Source organism: Mustela lutreola, chromosome 10, assembly GCF_030435805.1.
Source record: "Mustela lutreola isolate mMusLut2 chromosome 10, mMusLut2.pri, whole genome shotgun sequence".
NCBI lineage: Eukaryota > Metazoa > Chordata > Mammalia > Carnivora > Mustelidae > Mustela > Mustela lutreola.
In genome coordinates, this window is record NC_081299.1 from 57804950 (window position 1) to 57827952 (window position 23003).

General features: G+C 33.5%; 1 protein-coding gene across 5 annotated transcripts in view; it reads right to left on the reverse strand.

The window, feature by feature from the left end:
- Positions 1 to 23003, reverse strand: part of LRRC40 (leucine rich repeat containing 40) — a 59392-nt gene that overhangs the window by 13342 nt on the left and 23047 nt on the right. For 4 of the 5 annotated variants that reach the window (XR_009345605.1, XR_009345606.1, XM_059138597.1 and 1 more), the window contains exons 6-14: positions 21081 to 21223; positions 19481 to 19653; positions 18113 to 18200; positions 17950 to 17995; positions 12107 to 12215; positions 8714 to 8821; positions 6298 to 6408; positions 3304 to 3381; positions 836 to 1021 (exon numbers count right to left, since the gene is read on the reverse strand). Coding sequence is in view for 3 of the 5 variants with exons in the window: in XM_059138597.1 (XP_058994580.1) it covers positions 836 to 1021; positions 3304 to 3381; positions 6298 to 6408; positions 8714 to 8821; positions 12107 to 12215; positions 17950 to 17995; positions 18113 to 18200; positions 19481 to 19653; positions 21081 to 21223 (1042 nt within the window). In the remaining 2 variants the exon portion in view is untranslated. The remainder of the gene's footprint in view (positions 1 to 835; positions 1022 to 3303; positions 3382 to 6297; positions 6409 to 8713; positions 8822 to 12106; positions 12216 to 17949; positions 17996 to 18112; positions 18201 to 19480; positions 19654 to 21080; positions 21224 to 23003) is intronic. The other variant, XM_059138598.1, reaches the window with a different exon arrangement.

Genomic DNA, 23003 nt, shown 5'->3' on the forward strand with positions numbered 1-23003 from the left:
TAAGACTTTATAAAATATAACTACTGCAAATAACAAGAACAAACTGTATTTGCCTCTTAAAATTCACTAATATGAGGCACCAAAGCAGATGTCAGTGCTGCCCTAGTAAAGTATGCCCCTCATATATAGTTTTCAATAATTAAATTCCTTTTGACACATTCTGCTTAAGTACTTGGCTTTCTATCAACATCTTAAACTCTCTTTATATTCGTTTAGCAAGCTCTTATTGAGTGCTTTCTGTGTTCTAGGCACAACAACTCTTTTCTAAAGGAAGAAAAAGAAATGGTACAAATGAGTCCAAACAAAGCAGGATGGAAAATCAGAGGGAGGGACTAACTCTGCTTGGAGAAGAGGGAAGGTTTTCAAAGATGATATTTAGGATGATAACTGATAAAAGCAGGGTAGAGGCATTTGAGGCTAAGGTAACAGTCAACGGAAAGAATAAGAAAGACCATGCTGGCCTTGAAATAAATGGTGATAGTCTGTAATCAGATTTTTAAAAAACTTTGTATGCATAACTGGGGAGTTTATATTTCCCTGACATTTTTTTGCAGTGGAGTTTCAAGTTATACACATACACAGTGATGACAAAAGTATCCAAAAACAGTTATTGTATGTATACATATATTATACCATACAAACAAAACTTTAAAATATATTATTTGGTAAAACTTGAAAAATGGAATTGGGATTCTGGATTTTGCTACCTGTTATTTTTAACACAACATTAAATTTTTTAATTCAACTTTAATGTGAGAGTACCTCAACAAGAGAAAAGAAACAACTTATGAATTGATCAAATAAATGGAAACACTTAGTAGAATGGTGTAGTTACCTTAAGGTCACACAATTACCAAGCTCTGGTGGAATTTGTAGGAGGTCATTATTTTGAAGATCCAATGTCATCAGATTTTCCATTGCCTTCATTTTCTGAGGGTCTACAGATCCAACCTGATTGTTACTAATCAAAATTGTTTCAAGTGTGGGGATGTGATACAGAACTTCAGGTAGTATTTTGAACCTATTAAAATATGAACAGAATACCTAACTATATTGGGATCAAGGCAAAAATCATTCCTTCAAATAGATGATCTTAAGTTTGATACCATGATATAGTTTCCTTTAGGGTAATTTATTTTATATTTGGTTTAAGTGCTGTATTCAAATTTTAAGAAAATGAACTGATTTTAGAAACCTTGAAATATATGTTAACTACATAGACTTGTAACATTTTCTATTAATTGTGCAAATGCAACAAAAGTTTAGAGTAAATTCTCCTATATTTTTCTTTTCACATTTAATAGACAAGGAAATCCTCCTGAGATTCTACATAAAATGTCCCCATGCAGGTATTCTTCCTTAGTTTGCTTTTACTTCTTATGAAACAGAATTACTACCAATATATTAAATAAATATTAGAAAGTTGTATTTTACGTTGATGGAAGCTTCAAAATGTGTGCATTTTTGGTTTGTGAAAAGATGACTAACATGGACTGCTGCTTGCTCATCCAAAGCAAGACTGAAGATGTCACAAAAAAGAAGGGAAGGCTGACTGCTCTCAGAGCAGTATCAGCAATTAATGCAACATTACTGAGGATCTTTGGGGGACAGAGGCTGGCATGGTTTCAGTGTGAGATGAACTGTGGTACGGACTAGAAAAGACCAGGGATGAGCTGAAGGAGAGATTAATAGCTGTGGCCTTTTTACTTTCCTATACTGCCCTTCTTTTGCTGCCTTGATGTAGAAGGAAGAAAGGAAAGAAAGAAGAAAGGAGGGAGGGAAGAAGAGAGGAAGGAAGAAGGGAGGAAAGATAAATAGATAAAATCAGTAGCAAGCATAAATTCAAGACAGCTCTGAAGTTCCAGAGTGACTGGAGAGTTAATAACTAGGAGTACAGAGGGACCACACTGCCCCAAAGCAGTCCTTCCTCTTCTTCCCACCAATGCATGAATAAGGTAATTCAAAAAGATGTAGCTCACCTGCGGACACAGAAGTTAGGGTTAGCTTTTGCTATCTTCCCTAAGACATTACTTGACAATGTGATTGACCACTCACTAGACCAACAGAGAACTGACAGTTCAGTTCGCAAATAAAAATTAGCAGAGATCTGAGAAGTGTATATATTTTTAAATAATGACAACAATGATATAACCTACACTTGAAAAACCACTAGCAATAATGAAGCAGACAGAATAGAAATTTAGATAGGCAATATTTTAGACACATCACTCTGCCTTAGCTTCCTTAACTGCAAATGAGGAATAATAATGGTACTAAACTTACACACTTGTTATAAGAACTGAATGATTATATTTCAGCTGGAATACAGTAAACAAACGTTAGCTATTAATATTTAGATTGTTACCAGAATCAAAGTGCATTATACAAAACAAATGATATAGTTGTTAAGAGCCCAACCACTGGAGGCAAGCCACCAGGGCTCAAACCCCAGATCTATAATGTTGTATTTATATGAACCTTAGCAAAACATAAATATCTAATATTTACTTAATATACTGGTAGTAATCCTGTCTCACAAGAAGTAAAAGCGAACTAAGGAAAAATACATACATGGAGAAATTTTATAGACACTCAGGATGATTTCCTTAACTTCTAATCCTCATAATGATAGAAAACCACATTTTGTGAGGATTAAATGAGATAATATATGCACTTAGTCCTGTGTCAGCAGATTAATAAGTCCCAAATAAATACTAGTGGCTCCTAATTATTAGCAGCATCTTCAGACTGAGGAATAAAATCTATCAGTTGGCATACAAAGCTCTGACAGGACTCACTACTGCTCACATGCCCAAATTCATTTGTTCTTTCTGTTCCTTTATTCCCCACCTCCTTTATGGCCCAAGCCATAGAAAACTTCTTGAGCTGTCCCAAACACACCATGCTCTTATGTTTGTGCCTTAATACACACCAGTTGCTCCGCCCGGGATGCCTTGTTCCCGAGTGTCTGGCTGATACCGCATTTTTAAGTCTTAGTTGCAATGCTGTCTCCTCTGCCTTCAGGCAATCTCAGGAAACACTTTTACCTATGCACTACATTTTCACTACAGCAATCCTCATTACTTATTTACATATCTGTCTTCCTATTTGGCTACAAGTTTCTTAAAATTGTTAAAAGGAACAAAAAGTCTACTGGATATCAGCTGTGAAAATAAACCTGGATATTTAAATAAAGTAAACACATGGGCTTTTTTATTTGGCTCTTTTAGGTGTATTCTCTAAGTCCTTCAAATTCTCTACATAAAAATCCTTAGTCATAGATTAGTCTGTTCTGCCTCTCACCTGTTAAAGGATAGATTAATTGTTTGTAGTCTTATCAGTGATTCCATTTCTTCAGGCAAAGAATTTAAAAAATTGTTCCTAAATTGAAAAGAAAAAGATGATTTACAAAGTTTGAAAATACGTATAATTTTGATTTATAATTTTGATTTATAATTTGATTTATAATTTTGATTTATAATTAAAGGCACCCAGGGTGCCTGGGTGACTCAATTGGTTCAACATTTGTCTTTGGCTCAGGTCATGATCCCAGGGTCCTGAGATCGAGTCTCACATCGCATCAGGCTCCCTGCTCATCAGGGAGTCTGCTTCTCCCTCTCCCTCTGCCCCTTCCCTCCGGTGGTACTCTCTCTCTGATGCATGCTGTCTCTCAAAGTAAATAAATAAAATCTTAAAAAATAAAAAAATTTAAAAAATCTTAAAAAATAAAGTGTTGATCAGACAAAAAAATTACATAGCTCTGTTGGTCCTTGATCTGATCTCATTAAGGCTGAGTCCTGAGAATTCTGAATCAGTCAACTGCCTCAGTTATTTGATTAGTGTGCCAAATCCTAATACCAATACAGAACCTATAGGGCGCCTGCGTGGCTCAGTGGGTTAAAAGCCTCTGCCTTTGGCTCAGGTCATGATCCCAGGGTCCAGGGATGGAGCCCTGTGTCGGGCTCTCTGCTCCGCGAGGAACCTGCTCCCTCCTCTCTCTCTGCCTGCCTCTCTGTCTACTTGCGATCTCTATCTGTCAAATAAATAAATAAAATCTTTAAAATTAAAAAAAAAAGGCAGACAATACACAACCTATAAAGCAACCAACTCTTTAGTAATACATTTAATAGGGCAAAACACTGTGAACTAATTACTATTTCTTTCAAACTGATCTCAGAAATATGACTCACAGACAGGGCCCTTGAAATCATGCCACATTGTTTGATTCCACAAATATTTGATTGGTGTTTAATACATGTATCTTGCATACAGACATGAAATTCTACTCTAAGCAGAACTGTAAAATTTTATGGAAAAAAAAATGAAAGAGGGAAGTGATACGATTCTATATATTTAGAAATTTGGGGCTTTCTACTGCAGATATTAAGTAAGTCCATTTCTCCCCTAAGTTTAAAATTTCAATTTGCCCAATGCATGTATTTTTTAAGATTCTTAGAATGAAGCATGGGTGTAAACAGAATCTCATTTATTGTTAGAAGGATCTGGGAACAATGTTAAAAGAAAGGTTAACAACAAGAAGGCGAAAGGATTCTAGAGCCTATTTAATTACTTATAATAGAAAATATTGTGAGAAAATTATATTCAACTAGACAGTTATTACCTCTTACAACTGGGTAATTTTCTCTAAATATTTTTGTGTTCAGAAGTCAAGCCTACTAATATGTTAGTCATACTTTCTACACCTATGTTTTTTTCTTTTCTCTGTACAGCTAATGTCTTTATTAAGCTGTACCAAATATCCTACTGCTGGTTTCTATCCTTTCCCTAGAGTCTTGTATATCTACTGGTATCAGGAAAAAAGCGTACGTTAGAAACGCCGGGGTGGCTCAGTCAGTTAAGCGACTCCCTTCGGCTCAGGTCATGATCTCAGGGTCCTGGGATCAAGCTGTGCATCAGGCTCTCTGCTCAGTGGGGAGCCTGCTTCTCCCTCTCCCTCTGCTACTCCCCTACTTGTGCTCTCTCCCTCTCTGTCAAATAAATTAAAAAAATAAATAAAATAAAATAAACAAAAGTGTACATTACTCCTTAGAAACCTAAAACTATAAACAATGGCATACACACACACCCCCTAAAGAATGGGACAAAAATAAAGAGAGCAGTAATGAGTGCATTAATCCATTCTCTCCTCTCCATTAATACTGACCTACAATATGGTTTTACACTGCTTTGCCAGTGTAACTGCCACCCCAAAACAGAAGCAATTCTACATTTAAAAGGAGCAGAGTATTAGTAGATTTGCTTTAATCCCAAAAGCCAAAAAAAAAAAAAAGCGTCTATAGGTAGAAAAATCCTCAGATATAATTCAGCTTATTGTTATTTACCTATTGCTTGAGCAGATCAAGAAGAACTACCGCTGAAATAAACTAAAAGCACACCTAGTAATTATACATGAGTAGGAAGTGGAGATAATAGAGCTATAGCTTACAAATAAAGACTTAAAGCCCAAACAAATAAGTATTTGACTATCTACCTCTGAGTCATTTATTATTACCCTCTAAGAACTGTGGCAATTCTGGTCCTGTCACTTGAACTTAGGACATTTTTAATTAAACTTCCTATTACTTCTGCAGAGTGTTAAATAGTTTCTTCCCTTTTGTTGCCAGTCTTCGGGGTCTTTTTCTTTCTTTCTGACCTTGAATGTTTACTGTAATATTTTGAAACCAAATAGGTTCTTCTTTTATTTTTTTTTTTAAGATCTTATTTATTTATTTGACAGAGAGAAATCACAAGTAGTCGGAGAGGCAGGCAGAGAGAGAGAGAGGAGGAAGCAGGCTCCCTGCTGAGCAGAGAGCCCCATGCGGGACTCGATCCCAGGACCCTGAGATCATGACCTGAGCCGAAGGCAGCAACTTAACCCACTGAGCCACCCAGGCGCCCCAAATAGGTTCTTCTTAAGAGAAGCCATGTTATCCTCTATGCTAGCACAGGACTTTTGACAGTTTTATGCTATTTATTTTCAGAAAAGGAAAAACAGGAAACAAACATTTTCCATGGGTTATTTGTAATTTTGCTTAAGCATGAATTTAAAGAATGTGTTAATATGCTCTACTATTTTAAAGAATTATTTCTTATTTAACTTACAAACTGCCTACAAATGATAGATACTTGATTAAAAGCTTTCCTAAATGCTTAATTTTAGATTTGTCCTGAGATGTAATTAATAAACTAAAGAGTAATTTCCACACTTACTTAGGAAACATGAGGGAACAGTAAATGTTAGGCAAAACTCAAAGACAAGTTATAATGAAAAAGTGAAGCAGTAACATCAATAAATACCTGAGATCTAAAAAAGTCAATTTTTGAAGCATACATAATTCCAAGGATATAAAGGAAAGCTTATTAAAACTGAGACTGACATCAGAAACCATTTCTTTCAGTTCCACAATTCTGAAACAAAAGTAATTTAAAAATGTTAGCTCTTGAATTCACTGTCAGAACTTCAAAACTACAAGCAAACAATAGGAGGAAAAAATCCTATATTATTTTTGCAAGTTAAGATTTTCTATAACTTTTACTTTCTTAATAATTTCAATCAGTTTGTATTCTATAATAGGTTTTTTTTAGTATAATATTCTCTGTATCTGAGTACTTCAGAAAGTTTTTTAACTATGATATGTCAACATTATTAAAGTATAGTATTTTTTGTCCAAATTATCATTAGATTAATCATGACTTCAAGAGAATACTAAGTTAATTCCTAGGTTTGGTAAGTGTCATGACTACACAACTTAAGTCAAAGACTTAAAGAGAAGACTTAACTATTGCTAAATAAGTCTACTCAACCTTAGTGATTTTAAAGCATGTTATTAACTAAAAGAACAAGAAATGTTAGATATGATTTGCCAAGAAATGAAACCATATGAAAGAAAGACTATCAACTGCTGTGCTAAAGAAAGATGAGTTTGGATATGTAACTGATAAAACTTTTTTGGAAAGTTTTTTGATATATGTATTGAGAGCCATACTCCTTTAGGTAATTCTTCTGGAAATCTGGTTGAAAAAAATCAGTATGTTTTGTTTTATTTATTGCCATAATCAACTTGTAGTATATAGTACATTATATATATTGTATATTGTAATATAAACAATATTTTAAAAATATTGTTTACAACATAGGAAAACACTTAGGACAAATAAGCCAGTTAAGATACAAATTGTAAATATAATTCTAAAGGGGAAACAGTTTGAAATAAAACATGCCATGAATAGCAATAGGACTACAAAAGATCTGTCCCTTGATTTTGTCCAAAATTTTATGAGTATTATTTTCACAATCAGGAAATCATATAAGGAAATGTATGACTTGTGAAAAAAAAATTAAAGGAAAATTACTCAGAAACTCTCTAAATCAAGTTATGTCCTTACTATCTCTTCTTTGGTCATCTAAATTGCCAAAAATATGATGAAATAATGGAGTAACAGAATACCATATTGTTTTGCATATGAATTACCAGGTTAAGGTAAAATGAAAAAGTAAGTAATAAGGTGATGTGTTTTAACTCCTTCCATCTTCATTCCCAGTTTTGACCCAGGATCCCCCAGGCAAACGTATCCTGAGAGCAAATCTAACTGTTCAGTTTTTCTATCAAGTATTCTCAGAGTCCTTTAAACAAGAGAGGAGATGAAATAGATCTCTTTTTGCTATGGAATCTCAAAGTTATTTTACTTTTAAGATCTATATTCTCCAAACTAGGCCCTGCAAAACAGAAAGCAAGTTAAATTTTGTTTATTTAAAAATTTTAAACATCGAAAAAATGTTTTTGACAGTCAAATTTTATATTCCCAATCACCTTTTTTTTTTTTAAGTACTTAAGTGCTTACTAAGTGCAGGTACTTGTTAAATGTTCTGTGTGGATTATGTCATTTAATTTAATTCTCATAAAATATGTACTCTAGTATCTTTACATCATAGGTAGGGAAACTAAGAGCAGCTAGTTAGCCTGTTGAAAGCCACAAAGCTCACTGATCTGGGTTACAGATACAAGCAATTGAGTCCATTGTCCAAGTTCTTTATCTATTCTGTCTGCCCTACTGTTGCTTTACTTGTCAGCTCTCTTTGGGTATATAGTTTACTGCAAGATAACAATCATTTTAAAAGTTCCATATCATACTAAACTAATTTTCTCTCATAACCTAAAGATTTGCCATAACTAATATCAACAAAGACATATTGAACAGTACAAGTACAATGCACATGAGTTCTAGTATTTGATAGTAAAGAATCCTTTTCTAGGAGGAAAATATTAACAGGATTATCTGTTTTTTATTGCTTTTACTATCAGTGAAAAATTCAGTGGCTTAGCAATTCATTAACATACAGCCCAAAATAAAAACTCCTATTAATCCACATGTACCTGGCTTTGGATAGTATCTTAAAACTTTTCCTCTAGTATTTCATTACATGGAAAAATTTATACTTTTAATAATTCTAATACCTATTTTCCATGTTTAAAATATAAAAGGAAAAGAAATCAAATTTTAAAAAACTTATATACCTCTCAGAACTGATGTTAATGTCTCAGAGAATACTTAATTGTAACTTGTTAAATCCCTCAAATATCAATAATGAAAAAAACCCTACATATGTTTTAAATTAAAAAAACATGAAAAATCATTATTCGTGTCACTGAGATACAAACACAACTGAAATGAGTCACAACTTAACAGAAATGACATCATGAACGATTCTCACCTTTTAGGAATTTCACATAGCTGATTCTTACTGAAGTTAACAGAAGTGATAATGTTGCTTTTCACTGCATCAAATACTTCATCAGGAATTAAAGTTGTTTGTTTATCACTAAATGAAAAGTGGTTTAAAAAAGCATCATCCTTAGTAGTCCAGAAAGATATGATTATTACTTTTCACTTTTAAAGGCCCTTAAAGATTTTGTGTTTTCAACGCAGAAGGCAGTTGCTTATGAAGAACACTGAAGAAGAATGCCACAAAAACTTACAAACTCACAAAATATTCACCATTAAGAATTCAGACAACATATTGTATCACAGTACATTGTACCATACCTTCTGAGCATTCACATACTCACGTGTGAATAAAATTAGATATATCTTCAGAGTCCAAGATGTTTAGAAATCACATAGTAATGGACAGTAATTAGTAAATGGATTCCTCTACCTCAGAATAGAACTATTCTATAATTTTAAAGCTGTTGCCATCCCTTTTCTCAGGGACTATTTGCCAACTTTATGTAGCTATACAGTTAACTTGCTGCAAGGTAACAATCATTTCTAAAAGTTCAACACTGTGGCACCTGGGTGGCTTAATCACTTAAGTATCTGCCTTTGGCTCAGGTCATGATCCCAGAATCCTGGGATCGAGCCCCACATTGGCCTCTCTGCTCAGAAGGGAGCCTCTTCTCCTTCTCCCTCTGCTATTCCTCCTGCTTGTGCTCTCTCTGTCTCTGTAAAATAAATAAAACCTTTAAAAAAATAAATACAAATTAAAAAATAAAAGTTCAACAGTATACTAAACAGTTTCTGAGCCAACTTCTCTATCTTTAAGCATGTGACAAGGTAGACAGGGTAGTGGCCTTAGAGTAAACCATTCCTGGTTTTACCATTAAGGAGCTTTTTTAAAATTTACTTTCTCTTAACCTCAGTTCTGTGAAATTATAATCTGAAGAACTATTGATTGTTATGTGGGCCAGACCTTTTGCAAATATAAATGTAAGTAAATTTCCTTTTCTTTTTTTTTTTTTAAGATTTTATTTATTTATTTGACAGAAAGAGATCACAAGTAGGCAGAGAGGCAGGCAGAGCGAGAGAGGAGGAAGCAGGCTCCCCACTGAGCGGAGAGCCCGATGCGGGACTCTATCCCAGGACCCTGAGATCATGACCTGAGCTGAAGGCAGCGGCTTAACCCACTGAGCCACCCAGGCGCCCAATAAATTTCCTTTTCAATAAGATTTTCAATAAAGCATACAATTAATCTTAAATGAAAGTAGAGTAGTACTCTGACATTTGCAGATTTAACAATTTGTTGATGTTATAATTAGCCATTTGTCCCCACGTTCTTCTTTTATAATTTTCAATACCTAATACATCATCCACTTAGAAATACTGTTGATGGAATGCCAAATTAATGACTTTATGAATAAGAAAATAATTATTACATATAAAGTCCAATATAGAGAAACCTGTAAGAAAGGCACTATAATACAGATAGGTAAAAAGACAGCCTAAATTTCAGTTTTTATACCTTCTACTTCTGCTGTACGGCCCTATCTTCTATGTGTCAATAAGATTTTTATCTTTTTGATCAGAAATGCTCAAATCATGGGGAACTGATTTATTGTAATCGAACACTGAAGATTACACTCTTTCAAAAAAGCTTAGTTGAAAGCATTTATGCTTTGATATTGGGAATCATTTATATTTTAAATGGAATACTCCTTTTCAATTAAAGTCTCTGAGGAAAATAAATTATAATAAATTTAGAATCAAAACAATATAAGATGTATGGTCTTCAGTGCTATCTTTAAAACACTTTTGTGATATCTATGGCTTTGTTTTTATTTTTATTTTTTTTAAGATATTATTTATTTATTTGAGAGAGAGACACACAGCAAGAGAGGGAACACAAGCAGAGGGAGTGGGAAAGGGAGAAGCAGGCTTCCTGCAGAGCCGGAAGCCTGATGCGGGGCCCAATCCCAGGACCCTGGGATCATGACTTGAGCCTGCCCAGGACCTGAGCTGAAGGCAGACGCTTAACACCTGAGCCAGCCAGGCGCCCTGATATTTGTGACTTTAAAAAGTGGGAACTGTTATTTCAAATAAAATTGTATCAATATTACTTTATAGATTGTTTGGAAGATTAAAAGCAACCGCATGTGTAAAATACCTAGTACATTGTCCAGCACAGAACACAGACACAATAAATCGTTTCCATTCAGGAATGAGGGAATGAAGGCAGAGAAAAAAAAATTCTAAGGCAAGAATCAAGTCTGTCTCATCATCATTTGGTGTATTATGACACCTAGCATAGGATTTGAAACCTAGTAGGTTCCAAAAATATCTATTAATAAATGGGTATATTATGTGGAAGAGAAGCATGCTAAGCTACCATACTATGCTATGAGAAAAGAGGGATACAGATATAAATATGGAAGAGTACATCTTGTGTTACAGTGTCTAAGAAGGAAGCTGGCTTAGATCAGGGATTTCTACATACATCAAAGAGTGTTAGACCAGAGGTGGAAACAATGTGAATAAAACAATAGATCTGAACTAGAAACTGTATCCTGACCTTTGAGAAGGTCAGTGGTTCCTACTGACACAGTAAGAAAAAGAGGCCAGACACCAGTGCTTACTGTTAGATAACTGAATAACTCTGGTCATCTGACTTGAACTTTAGTCTGTATCCTTTTGTATTTTCATTACAATATCCAGACATGAACCAATCACTGTAGAAGGTTTGACAGCATTGGTTAATTTTATCATTGTTGCCTAGATAGTACTGAAAGAATACTTAACAATATTTGCATAGGTATCTTCTTTCCCCAATCAAATACATTTCCATAATATAAACATTTTTAGACTTTTATATCAACTTATACACCAATATAGCAACTGTTTCAGGTTTAATACGTATGTACTAGAGTATAATATTATTATGGCATATGGCTTAGATGTATTAATGGGGTAAAACCTCTCAAGCTTTGCCTGCTTAAGGTCTTCATTAACTAAATGATATTAATTTCTTATTGACTAGTAGAGTCTTTCCCAATATAAAATCCTCTCTTGATACTGTTTACTGAGTCAAAAAACTTTACTACCAAACAGTACTTTTATCTTATTTTTTTATAACAAAATGTTATTATAAAAATGTCAATATTAATAAACATCTATCTCTTAAGCATAATAAATATAAATCACTGAAGGAATGGTATTTAAGTTCACTTGACTTTTAATATGCTTTTATCTCATCACTGTTTTTGCATCACTTGCTATTAATCTAAGTGCAAATATACTCTGATGAATTCTTCCTCACCAACTTTCCTTTTATGTGAAGGATTATTTCTCAAAGTTTTCTATATGTTTTGTAGTGTTTGAGAAAATTACATACCTATAGTCTAATATTTTTAATGTGACGATAGCGTGTACATTGACTCTGGATTCACTTGGTAGTGTCATGGCAGTCTCAATAACAGAATCACTTTGGCTTGGTCCATCATCTGGCAAGAGAAAAGTTATGTGAATCGAATATACATTTTATAAAGTCATTTACAAATTCTTGGAAATATATAATAATGGAATACATGATTTCTATACGTTACTGGTAAGAATGCCTTTAGTCATATACTTTATTTCTAATAACTCAAATCTAGGTCTAGAATTTAATATTTAATTAACAGAAAATAGATAAAATTACTACAATATGGCTTTAAAATCTTTTAATAAATCCCACCAAGAAAATTTAGGAGTAGAAAAGAACCTTCAAAGAACCTTCAAAGAACAACTACAATCTCTCAGAAGAAACAATGACACTAAACCTTCCTCTTAAGAAAAATATTATAGTCTATTAGAAGGAATTTATTAACAAAGGAAAAATATTACTTCCCACAAATGTCTACAAAATAGGTATATACTGATCTTCTAAGTTAGGACATATGGCAACTGATAATCCTTGATCACTTGAAACTGAGGGATTTACATAATCAGGTAAGCTTTTGGTACATTATTTATGTTAAGAGGGTTTTTTTTTTTTTCAGCAATTGCAAGACTTTATTTTCAATAGGTATTTCCTAACATACATGCCTACTCACACACCTCTTACTAGTTTCCAAAGACTGTTTAACTCTGCCATTATATGGTATATAAAGAACAAAGCAATTCATACACATCAAAAAGAAATGGCTTTGTGACTTTTTGGCAAAAGAGACTTCAAACTATCTAGACAGAAGTAAAAAAAAAAACTATTAATTTTTAACAATGTGAAGAAAATTAAATAGTCCTAGCATTCATCATATGTTAACAGCATAAGGCATACCAAAAGAACATAAAACAGTTAGTAATATCTCTGATCTTGCTTCAGCCCAGTAGGCATTTAATGAACATTTGTTGAATACTATGAAGTAGATCTCTCTTGCATGGAGCTCATTAATTATTCAATAATCAATAATCATTAAGCTCGTAGTTCTAATGCAAATATCATATGGATATTTTGTTCACAGAAAGAGCAGAGAATAAAAGACAGTATCAAATAGAAATAAAAGACATCAAGGTATTTATTAGTATTAAGCAAATGCTTTAGTATTTAGAAGTACACTTGCATTTTTGTTTACATCATTTTAAAGAGATGTAATATATATTGCCAAGTTACATCAGCAGATAGGCAACATTAAACCAGCAACAAAATCCAGCTTTAGTTTTTAAATATATGTGTAGACGCATTGACAACATATTGACATAGACTATTCGCACTACTTTCCAAAGAGCCACTTTTAATAATCAGCATCAAGAATATAAACAGGAAGTCCATAATCCATTGGGAGGGGACTATGCAAGAGACAGATTTCGTTTTCATTATATATCCTTGTATATTGGTTGACTTTTTAATTAAAAAACACAATTGGCAATATTCCCTAAATTGATCTACAGATTCAATGTAAGCCGTATCAGAATCCTAGCTGACTTTTTGTAGAAATCAACAAACTGATTCTAAAATTCATGTGGGATTGCAAGAAACACAAAATAGCTAAAACAAGACTGAGAAAAAAGAATAAAGGATTTACCCTTCCCAGTTTCAAAACTTACTATAAATCAATGGTAATCAAGAGACTGTAGTACTGGCACAGGATAGAAATACAGATCAATGGAATAAAATTGAGAGTCCAGAATGAACCTTGTATTTCTGGTCAACTGATTTTCAACAAAAATGACAAAACCATTCAGTGAGAAAAGAATAGCATTTTCAACAAATGGTGCAAGGAAACTGGATAGCCACATGCAGAATTAAATTGGATCTTTATCTCATACCATATATAAAAAACAACTCAAAATTAACCAAGTACTTAAATATAAGAGCAAAAGTATAAAATTCAGAAGAAACTATAGGAAACAATTTTCATAAAATAGGTTTTAGCAAAGGATTTTTAGACATAAAGCCAAAAGCATAAGCAAAAAAGAAAAGGAAAAAAATAAATTGACCTCATCAAAATTAAAAGATAAAAAAAAACTTTTGTATTTCAAAGGACATCACCAAGTAATGAAAAATCAAACCCACAAAATACTGGAAGATATTTACAAATCATGTATCTGACAAGGTATTTCTTTTTTTTATTAGTTACTTTTATTAACATATTAAACTCAACACAGAAAACACAGGGGTAGAGGTCTGTGAATCATCAGACTTACACATTTCACAGCACTCACCATATCACATACCCTCCTCAATGTCCATAGCCCCGTCACCCTCTCCCTACCCCTGCCACAGCAACCTTCAGTTTGTTTTGTGAGATTAGGCGTTTCTTATGGTTTGTCTCCCTCCTGATCCCATCTTCTGACAAGACATTTCTATCCGGAATACATAAAGAATTACTATAACTCAATAACAAAAAGATTAAAAAAAAATAAATACTGGGCAAAGGATGTCTCATGAACATATATGCAAAATTCCTTAATAAAACCCTAGCAAATTGAATATTAAAAAGTATTTAAAAGTTATACACTGGTGACTAAGTGGGATTTAACCCAGGTATAGAAGTCTAGTTCAGCATTCAAAAATCAATCATGTAATGCTTCACAACAATAGGATAAAAAAAGAAAAGTATATTATCACATCAGTAGATGCATAAAAAACACCTGACAAACACCAACATTCCTTTATGATTAAAAACGCTCAGCAAACTAGGAATAGAGGAGTACTTTCTCAACTTAATAAAAGGTATCTACAAAAAACCTACAATTCACATCATACTTAATAATAAGAAACTTGAAGCTTTCCACCTAAGACCTCCTCTTACCATTCTTTCTGAACATCATACTGAAATGTCCTTGCTAATGCAATACAGTAAGGAAATGAAATAAAAAGTATATAAATTGGGAAGGAGGACAAAAAATAGTCTTTGTTCTCAGATGACATGATCATAGGTAGAAAGTCGAAAAGATGTGACAAGAAAAACCTCCCGAAACTAGTAAGTGATTATGTAAAGTTGCAGGATACAAGGTCAATATATAAAAATAAATTGCTTTCTGGGGCACCTGAGTGGCTCAGTGGTTAAGTGTCTTCTGCCTTTGGCTCAGGTCATGATCCCAGGGTCCTGGGATTGACCCCTGCATTGGACTCCCTGCTCAGCAGAAAGCCTGCTTCTCCCTCTCCCACTCCCTCTGTTTGTGTTCCCTCGCTCTCTCTCTCTGTGTCTCTGTCAAATAAATAAATAAAATCTTTTAAAAACAAATAAAGAAATTGCTTTCCTTTCTATCAATAAAAAGTAGAACCTGAAATTAAAAATATAATACTAATTATATTAGTATCCCCCCAAATGAAATACTTACATATAAATATGACAAAATATGTATTAAAAACTCTATGAGGAAAGTTACAAAACTCTGATGAATGAATCAAAGCACTACATAAATGGAGAGACAGTATTCATGGATAAAAGTTCTCAATATTGCGAAGATGTCCCTTCTTTCCTACTTGATCTATAAATTCAATGCAATCCCAGTCAAAATCCCAGCAAATTATTTTGTGGATGGTGACAAACTGATTCTAAAATTTACAAAAAAGCAGCAAAAGACTCAAAATAGCCAACACAATATTGATTAGAGAACAAAGTTGGAAGACTTACACTATCCAACTTAAAGACTTACTATAAAGCTACTGAAATTGAGACAGTGTCAAATTGCCAAAAGAACAAATAGATCAACAGAACAGAACGGAGAGCCCATAAATACAGTCAACTCATTTTTAACAAAGAAACAAAGGCAATAATACAATGCAGTAAAGATGGTCTCTTCCATAAATGGTGCTAAAACATCAGGAAATCCACATGCAAAAAAGAATAGCTTTATTCATAATTGCCAAAACTTGGAAGCAACCAACATTTGCTTTAGTGGGGTGAATAAATAAACTGTAGTACATCCAGACAACAGGTTATTCAGTGCTAAAGAAAAATGAACTATCAAGCCATGAAAAGCACGGAAAACACTTAAGTGCATACTACAAAGGGAAAGAAGTCTATCTGAAAGATTCCAATTACATGATGTTCTGGAAATTGTTGCCAGATACGTGGTGATAGAGGGGATAAGAGGATAAACAGGCATATCACAGAAGATTTTTAGGGCAGTGAAAATACATTGTATGATACTACAATGGGGAATACCTATCAGTTGTCCAAATCCATAGACTATATTACAACAAGAGTGAACTCCAAGGTTAACTATGGGCTATGATTACGATGTGTCGATGTAGGTTCATCTTTGGTAAAGAATGTACCATTCAGATAAATGATGTTGATAAATGAGGGACGCTATGTGTGTGGGGGGGCAGAGGATATATGGGAAATATCTGTACCTTCCTCTCAATTTCGTTGTAAACCTAAAACTACTCTGAAAAAATTCAGTCTTTAAAAATTTTTTTGATTATTCTGATATGATTTCTAACTGATTCATATCAGAATAATTAAATTTTTCTGAAAGAGAAAGCATACCTAGAAAAGAAAAGAAACTCCTTGATTGGCAGGAAATAAGAGTCTTAGAAAATTATGTTACTTGATTTGAAGGTCAAGGAGGAAAATGAAAATTGCTGAAATATATAATTATCTTATTCATGTTACATACACTGATTGGCAATACAGTGCTAGGTTAGGCTGTGCATAACCAACAAAGTCATGAGCTAAATTAACAGTTGCAATATTTAGCCACTAAGTTGTAGAGTGTTTGTTATGCAGCATATACACTAGTATAGCTCACTTTTCTTTAATACTCTAGTGTATCCTACAATGATATGCATAAAATAAAAATTGGGATATAGTACAATTTTAGTGAAGCATTAAAAATTAAATGTATATGGGATGACTGGGTGGCTCAGTCAGTTAAGCATATGCCTTTAGCTCAGGTCATGATCCCAGGGTCTTGGGATCAAGTCCTACATAGGGCTCCTTGCTCAGAGAGGAGCTTTCTGCTCCCTCTGCTTGTGCTCTCCCTCTCTCTCTGTCTCAGATAAAAATAAAATCTTTAAAAATAAATCAACAAATAGATAGATAAATAAAAATTAAATGTATAGTATCATTTTCTCTTTTGGTACACATTCATGCTAAATTAATATACCCTGGAAAATGTGTTTTATCTTTACACTTGTTAGAATATAGCAAAACTATACATGAAGCAGATATTCAAGTAACTATTTTTTTTTTAAAGATTTTATTTATTTATTTGACAGACAGAGATCACAAGTAGGCAGAGAGGCAGGCAGAGAGAGAGGGAAGCAGGCTCCCCGCTGAACAGAGAGCCCAATGCGGGGCTCAATCCCAGGACCCTGAGATCATGACCCGACCCGAGCCGAAGGCAGAGGCTTAACCCACTGTGCCACCTAGGCACCCCTCAAGTAACTATTAATATACTTCTTAGTCAGTAGCATTCATATACTATATTATAAAAGACAAGTTTTTTGCTTTTTCAAAGTTAAAGCACTAGGATGCTTATTGAATCTTTGTTGAATTTTCCAATTGATACACTGTAACAAATCAAAGAAATTAAGGATAAATCATTATTATTGTGAATTTAAGGATATGTTTATAACTCTAGCATATTTATGACCAATATGGATTCATAATTAGAACCACACCTTCCAGGGACTATTTCCTCTAATTATTTACACCCAAAATACATGTAAATTTATGTACTGTTAGCACTTCGCTGCCTTTCATATTATCCTTCAAAATAAAGGAAAAAATAGAAAAGTACCTTTAATCTTGCTTTGCAGATATTTTAAGACTTCTTGGGTTCCTTTCTGAAAAGGTAGAGAGAAAACACATGTTCACCAAGACATACCTTGCAGTTTCAGAGACCAACAGGCATATTTGAATTTCAAATTTAAAAATCAGAACTGAATTCCAAATATGCTTACATTTATAATTTCTCTTCGTATGGTTCTTAAAGGATTTCCTTCTAGTGCCAGAAATTTCAAATGAAGTTTTCCCAATGAACAGGGTAGACTACAAAAAGATTAAATCAATTTCAGGGAAAACATGAAGAGTAAGTATAATTCAACCAACCGTTGACTCTAAAACAACAACATATAAGAAACTATACATAATAGTGTCAAAGAGAGCTCAAGTAACATAGGTCTAAAATATCTCCCCTTGAAATAAATGCTGAACACATAAGAGAAAAAAACAGATTTGTTCTGAAATTGTCATATTGTGATTGCTTAAAAAAAAAAAAAAAAAAGGTGAGCTACAAAACATTTGCTAAAAAATTGTAAAAAGTAAATTTGAATGAATCAGTGATTCAAGACAGCCATACTCAAGGATACTAAATGTTTTGATTTCATCCTTCAAGTAAGCAAATGAAATTCTTCCCTAATAATCTAATACTATTTCCCGTGTACAAAAGCACTCCCATCCCACAAACATTATGATCAATGCACAATACCAATTTATTTTTTAATGACATTATAATCAAATTGTTTCTATCTTAATCTTTCAGGAGCTTCCCATCTCTTAAAGAATGAAAACTTACTCTTCACAGGCATTTTAAGGTCCTTTTCTATACAGCCTCAATTTACCTTTCAAGCCCTAAATTCAGTTCTGAACTTTCAAGATTTTCTTTGTGTAGTTTTGTCCCACCAAGTAAATCATTCTGACCACCGTACGTATGCACTTTAAAATCATGGTCATCCTCTAAAGATCATATGGGGGGACTAGAGTGAGGCATGACCCTGAAGGTGAAGGTGCTCTTAAATTCTGTGCTCTAAGCACTTAACTTGCCTCATCCTAGTCCCAGTCCTAATGATCATCGAAGAACATTTTCTCTTCCACAAAATTTGCCCTGATCCTCCCAATAAATTGCTGATTCCTATACTTCCTTAATGCCTTCAAAGTATTTTCTATCTCTCCCATGGCTTTACATTCATTTAATTCAACAAATATTTATCAGGTACCCTTTATATACCCAGACACTGATCTAAGAGTTAGAGATAGACCAGTGAACGAAACAGTTCGTAAAAACCCTGACTTCCTAGTTTATGCTCTAAGTAGATTAGAGTAACCTGTAAGTATATCTGATTCTATTAGTATTTTAAGCTTGATGCCAAGGACCAACCCTAACCATTCTTTTTAAGTCTGCATATGATACTTGTTCAATAAATGTTTAGTGAATTCAATTGAGAAAAAAGATCTCTACATGTATTTTACAAATCTTAAATAACTTATTAACTTATGAATTATAAGCAAATGCAGGTATGATTTTTTATTCCTTTGATCTTTAAACTTACCTACTAATATCATTGTTACTTAGGTCAAGTCTCTCCAAAGACTGTAGCAGTGTAATCTCATCTGGAACAGATTTTATCTTATTATCCCGCAGGTCTAGCACAAGGATAGAATTCAGATGCTTAAGATGTTCTGGCCCTAATATTTCAATCTGGTTTTCACCTACATGTAATTCCTACAAAACCAAAGATGACTCATTATGTATTTATTTCTATACTCAATAGATAATAAAAATAAAATTGAAGTCTTAATTTCAAATCACTGAAAAATACATGGGAAAAACATAAGTTTCTAATTACTAATGTGCCTAAGTTATCAATTACAAGTAAGCTAATTCAAAGTAAAAAATGGTAAAAACAGGGGCGCCTGGGTGGCTCAGTGAGTTAAAGCCTCTGCCTTAGGCTCAGGTCATGATCCCAGGGTCTTGGGATTGAGCCCCACATCAGGCTCTCTGCTAGGCAGGGAGCCTGTTCCTCTTCTCTCTCTGCCTGCCTCTCTGCCTACTTGTGATCTCTGTCTGTCAAATAAATTTTTTTAAAAATGGTAAAAACAGAACATTTTCAAGGATTTTCTGATAATTTAAAAAATAATTAAAGATTTAATCTGGTAGAAAGTTCCAAGTTTACAAACCAAAGCACAGAAATGATTTAGTAGTTACATTTACAGAATAATAAAAATACACATCCAAGAACCATGCTGATAAAAAATTTAAAGTTTTAAAATAAGTCAGAATGAGCATAAAAAGTTACAGTTTGTTGTTATTCAACATTTTCATTAGTGGTTTTTTTTTTAAAAGAGTTCTTTGTTTACTTTAGAGAGAGAGAGAGCAAGTGAGCAGGTCAGAGGCAGAGGGAAAGGGAGAAAGCATCTCCAGCAGACTCCATGCTCAGCAGAGAGCCTGACACAGGGCTCCATCTCACAACCCTGAGATCATGACCTGAGCAGAAACCAAGAGTCGGACACTTAACAAACCGAGCTACACAGGTGTCCCTCATTAGTGATATTTAAATACTGTGATCTCCCACTAATGGAATCTATAATTATCAGATGTATAACTAATCTTTAATTAAATCACCTTTTCAGTTCCTTTTATCATTGCCACCATTCTGTTTGAGAAGCCCTTTTAACTCTAATACATAAAGTATACATGAAGGAAAACAAAACATGTTAAATTTAGAAGACAATGCTATCTATTTAAAACCAAAAGAAAGTAATTAATTTTAAACAGACCCAATAATGATCAGGTAAACATAAAAGGTGGCAACTTAAACAGAGTTAGATGCGTATTCCTTCCTAGTACTCCGGGTGTCCTATAGTATGGCTCCACCACACTATGTCAGCCTCATCATCAACTTCTCCAGTTATATACAACTCCCCAGATGAAATAGATAAATTCTTATATTTAAGTTGATTATTTCTTAAAAAAAAAAGAAAAAAAACTAGTGCTAGCAATACCATTAATGTATTTAGTCATACTAAAATTCTGAAAAATATACAAAAAACATAGCACTATAACTAATACATATTCCCAATGTAAAAATTTCATTTTCATAATTAACTTTTGGAAAATATATAGTTATTTAATAATCATCTAAATATTACCTTTAATAATCTGCAAGAAGGAAATTCTGGTAGAAAACGTAATTTATTCCTCCGCAAATAAAGCAATTCTAGTGACTCCATGTTAGCCAATTCAGGAGGTACCGTTTCTAAGAGATTTGAGTTACAATCCAAATGCTTTAATTCTATAATATATAATAAGTGAAAATGAAAATTCTTTAATTAAAAGAAAAATATTGGTCTATAATTGTATATACATTCAAAGAACGTGTACATCATCATGAAGAATTACAAACCCATGCCACTGTATACTACTATAATAATCAAGAATCCACAATACCCCAAATGAAATAAACAAACTGAGATTGCTTTTATATTTAATTATAACTAAACAGATGTGACATTAAAAATGATGTTTAATAATAGTCCAAATCATCTTTGTAATGGTAAAAAACAAAATACTTCAGTACTCTGTTAAGGTATTCTAAAATATACAAACTACAAACTATGACATATTACTTCCCTCAGTAATTATGCATTTTTTAAAATATTTTATTTAGAGAGAGAGCAGGAGCAGGGGGAGGGACAGAGGGAGAGGGAGAGAGAGAATCTCAAACAGATTCCACAGGGAGCCTGACACAGACAGGGCTCAGTCTCATAACCCTGAGATCATGACCTAAGCCAAAATCAAGAGTCAGCCACTCAACCAACTAAGCCACCCAGCAACCCAGTAATTCCACATCTTTAAAAAGAAAAAGCTTAAGGTAGTTAAAGATAGACATGGATGCATACTAGCTATATGAATGGCTAGTAGTAGCTTAGATTCATGTATTTAAATTTGGCCAGTTGACTTTCTGTCAAAAAGCCTTGGATTTCTATGTTTGTCATCCTATTCCTCCATCTATCCACATGGCCTCTTTGTCCCTCCCTGTCTTCTTTCTTTCTTTACCTATTTTTGTTTAAATTACAGGCTTTCTCTAACATCTTAGCTAACACTATGAACAAGAATGCATACTATAGCTCAACAAGGATGTTCTTACTTGCAGAATCTCTCTTACCTCCCGGATCTTTCTTTCTTAAAAAAGCATATTAAGAAAACAAAAATAGAAAGATGTAAAGGTCTTCTTTCCCTTAAAAATTCAGTAAGCCGCTTTCTCCCTAATATATATCACAGATTCTTCCACTTACAGTAGCCACCATAAATTTTCCACAATTCATTCTCCACCCTTTGGTCTGAATAGGTGATATACCTTTTACAACTTTTTTGCTGTACTTTGAGCCTATTTTAACATAATGCAAGACTGAGTTGATATTGCCTTAGACTGCTTTTAAAGAAGCTAACTGCTTTCAAAACAAATATAATAGCACTACTTTCAACAAATACTATAATAATTTATGTATTAGTTGGCTACAGCATTTTTAAAAATGTCACAGTTGGAAGTCTGGGTGGTTTAGTCAGTTAAATGTCTGCCTTCAGCTTGGGTTGTGATCCTGGGTTCAAGCCCCATATGGGCTCCCTGCTCACTGAGGAGTCTGCTTCTCTTTCTGCCTCTACTTTTCCCCTGCTTGTGCTCTCTCTCTCTCAAATAAATATAATTTTTAAAAATAACAATAAAATAAAAAAAATTTTAAAGTCACAATGTGATTCACCCAAATCCAGTAAATTCTATAAAGAAAGTTTTAAAAGTTAGACACTAAATTTTTACAATTGTTTGCATTTAAGAGTACTGACTGAGAATATAAGCAGTGCATAGTGGAAAGAACAACAGGGATGGAGTAAAAGGATTCAAGCCCTTACAGAACTGTTGTGATTCCAGCCATGGCTCTATGATATATAACATAATTTCTAAGCCTAGGTTTATGAACCTTTGAAACGTAAAAAATACTCATTCCCCTAATTTACATTCCCCTAACATCACAACTTTGTGATGGCAAAACAATATACGTAAAAGCATTTGAGTTCCC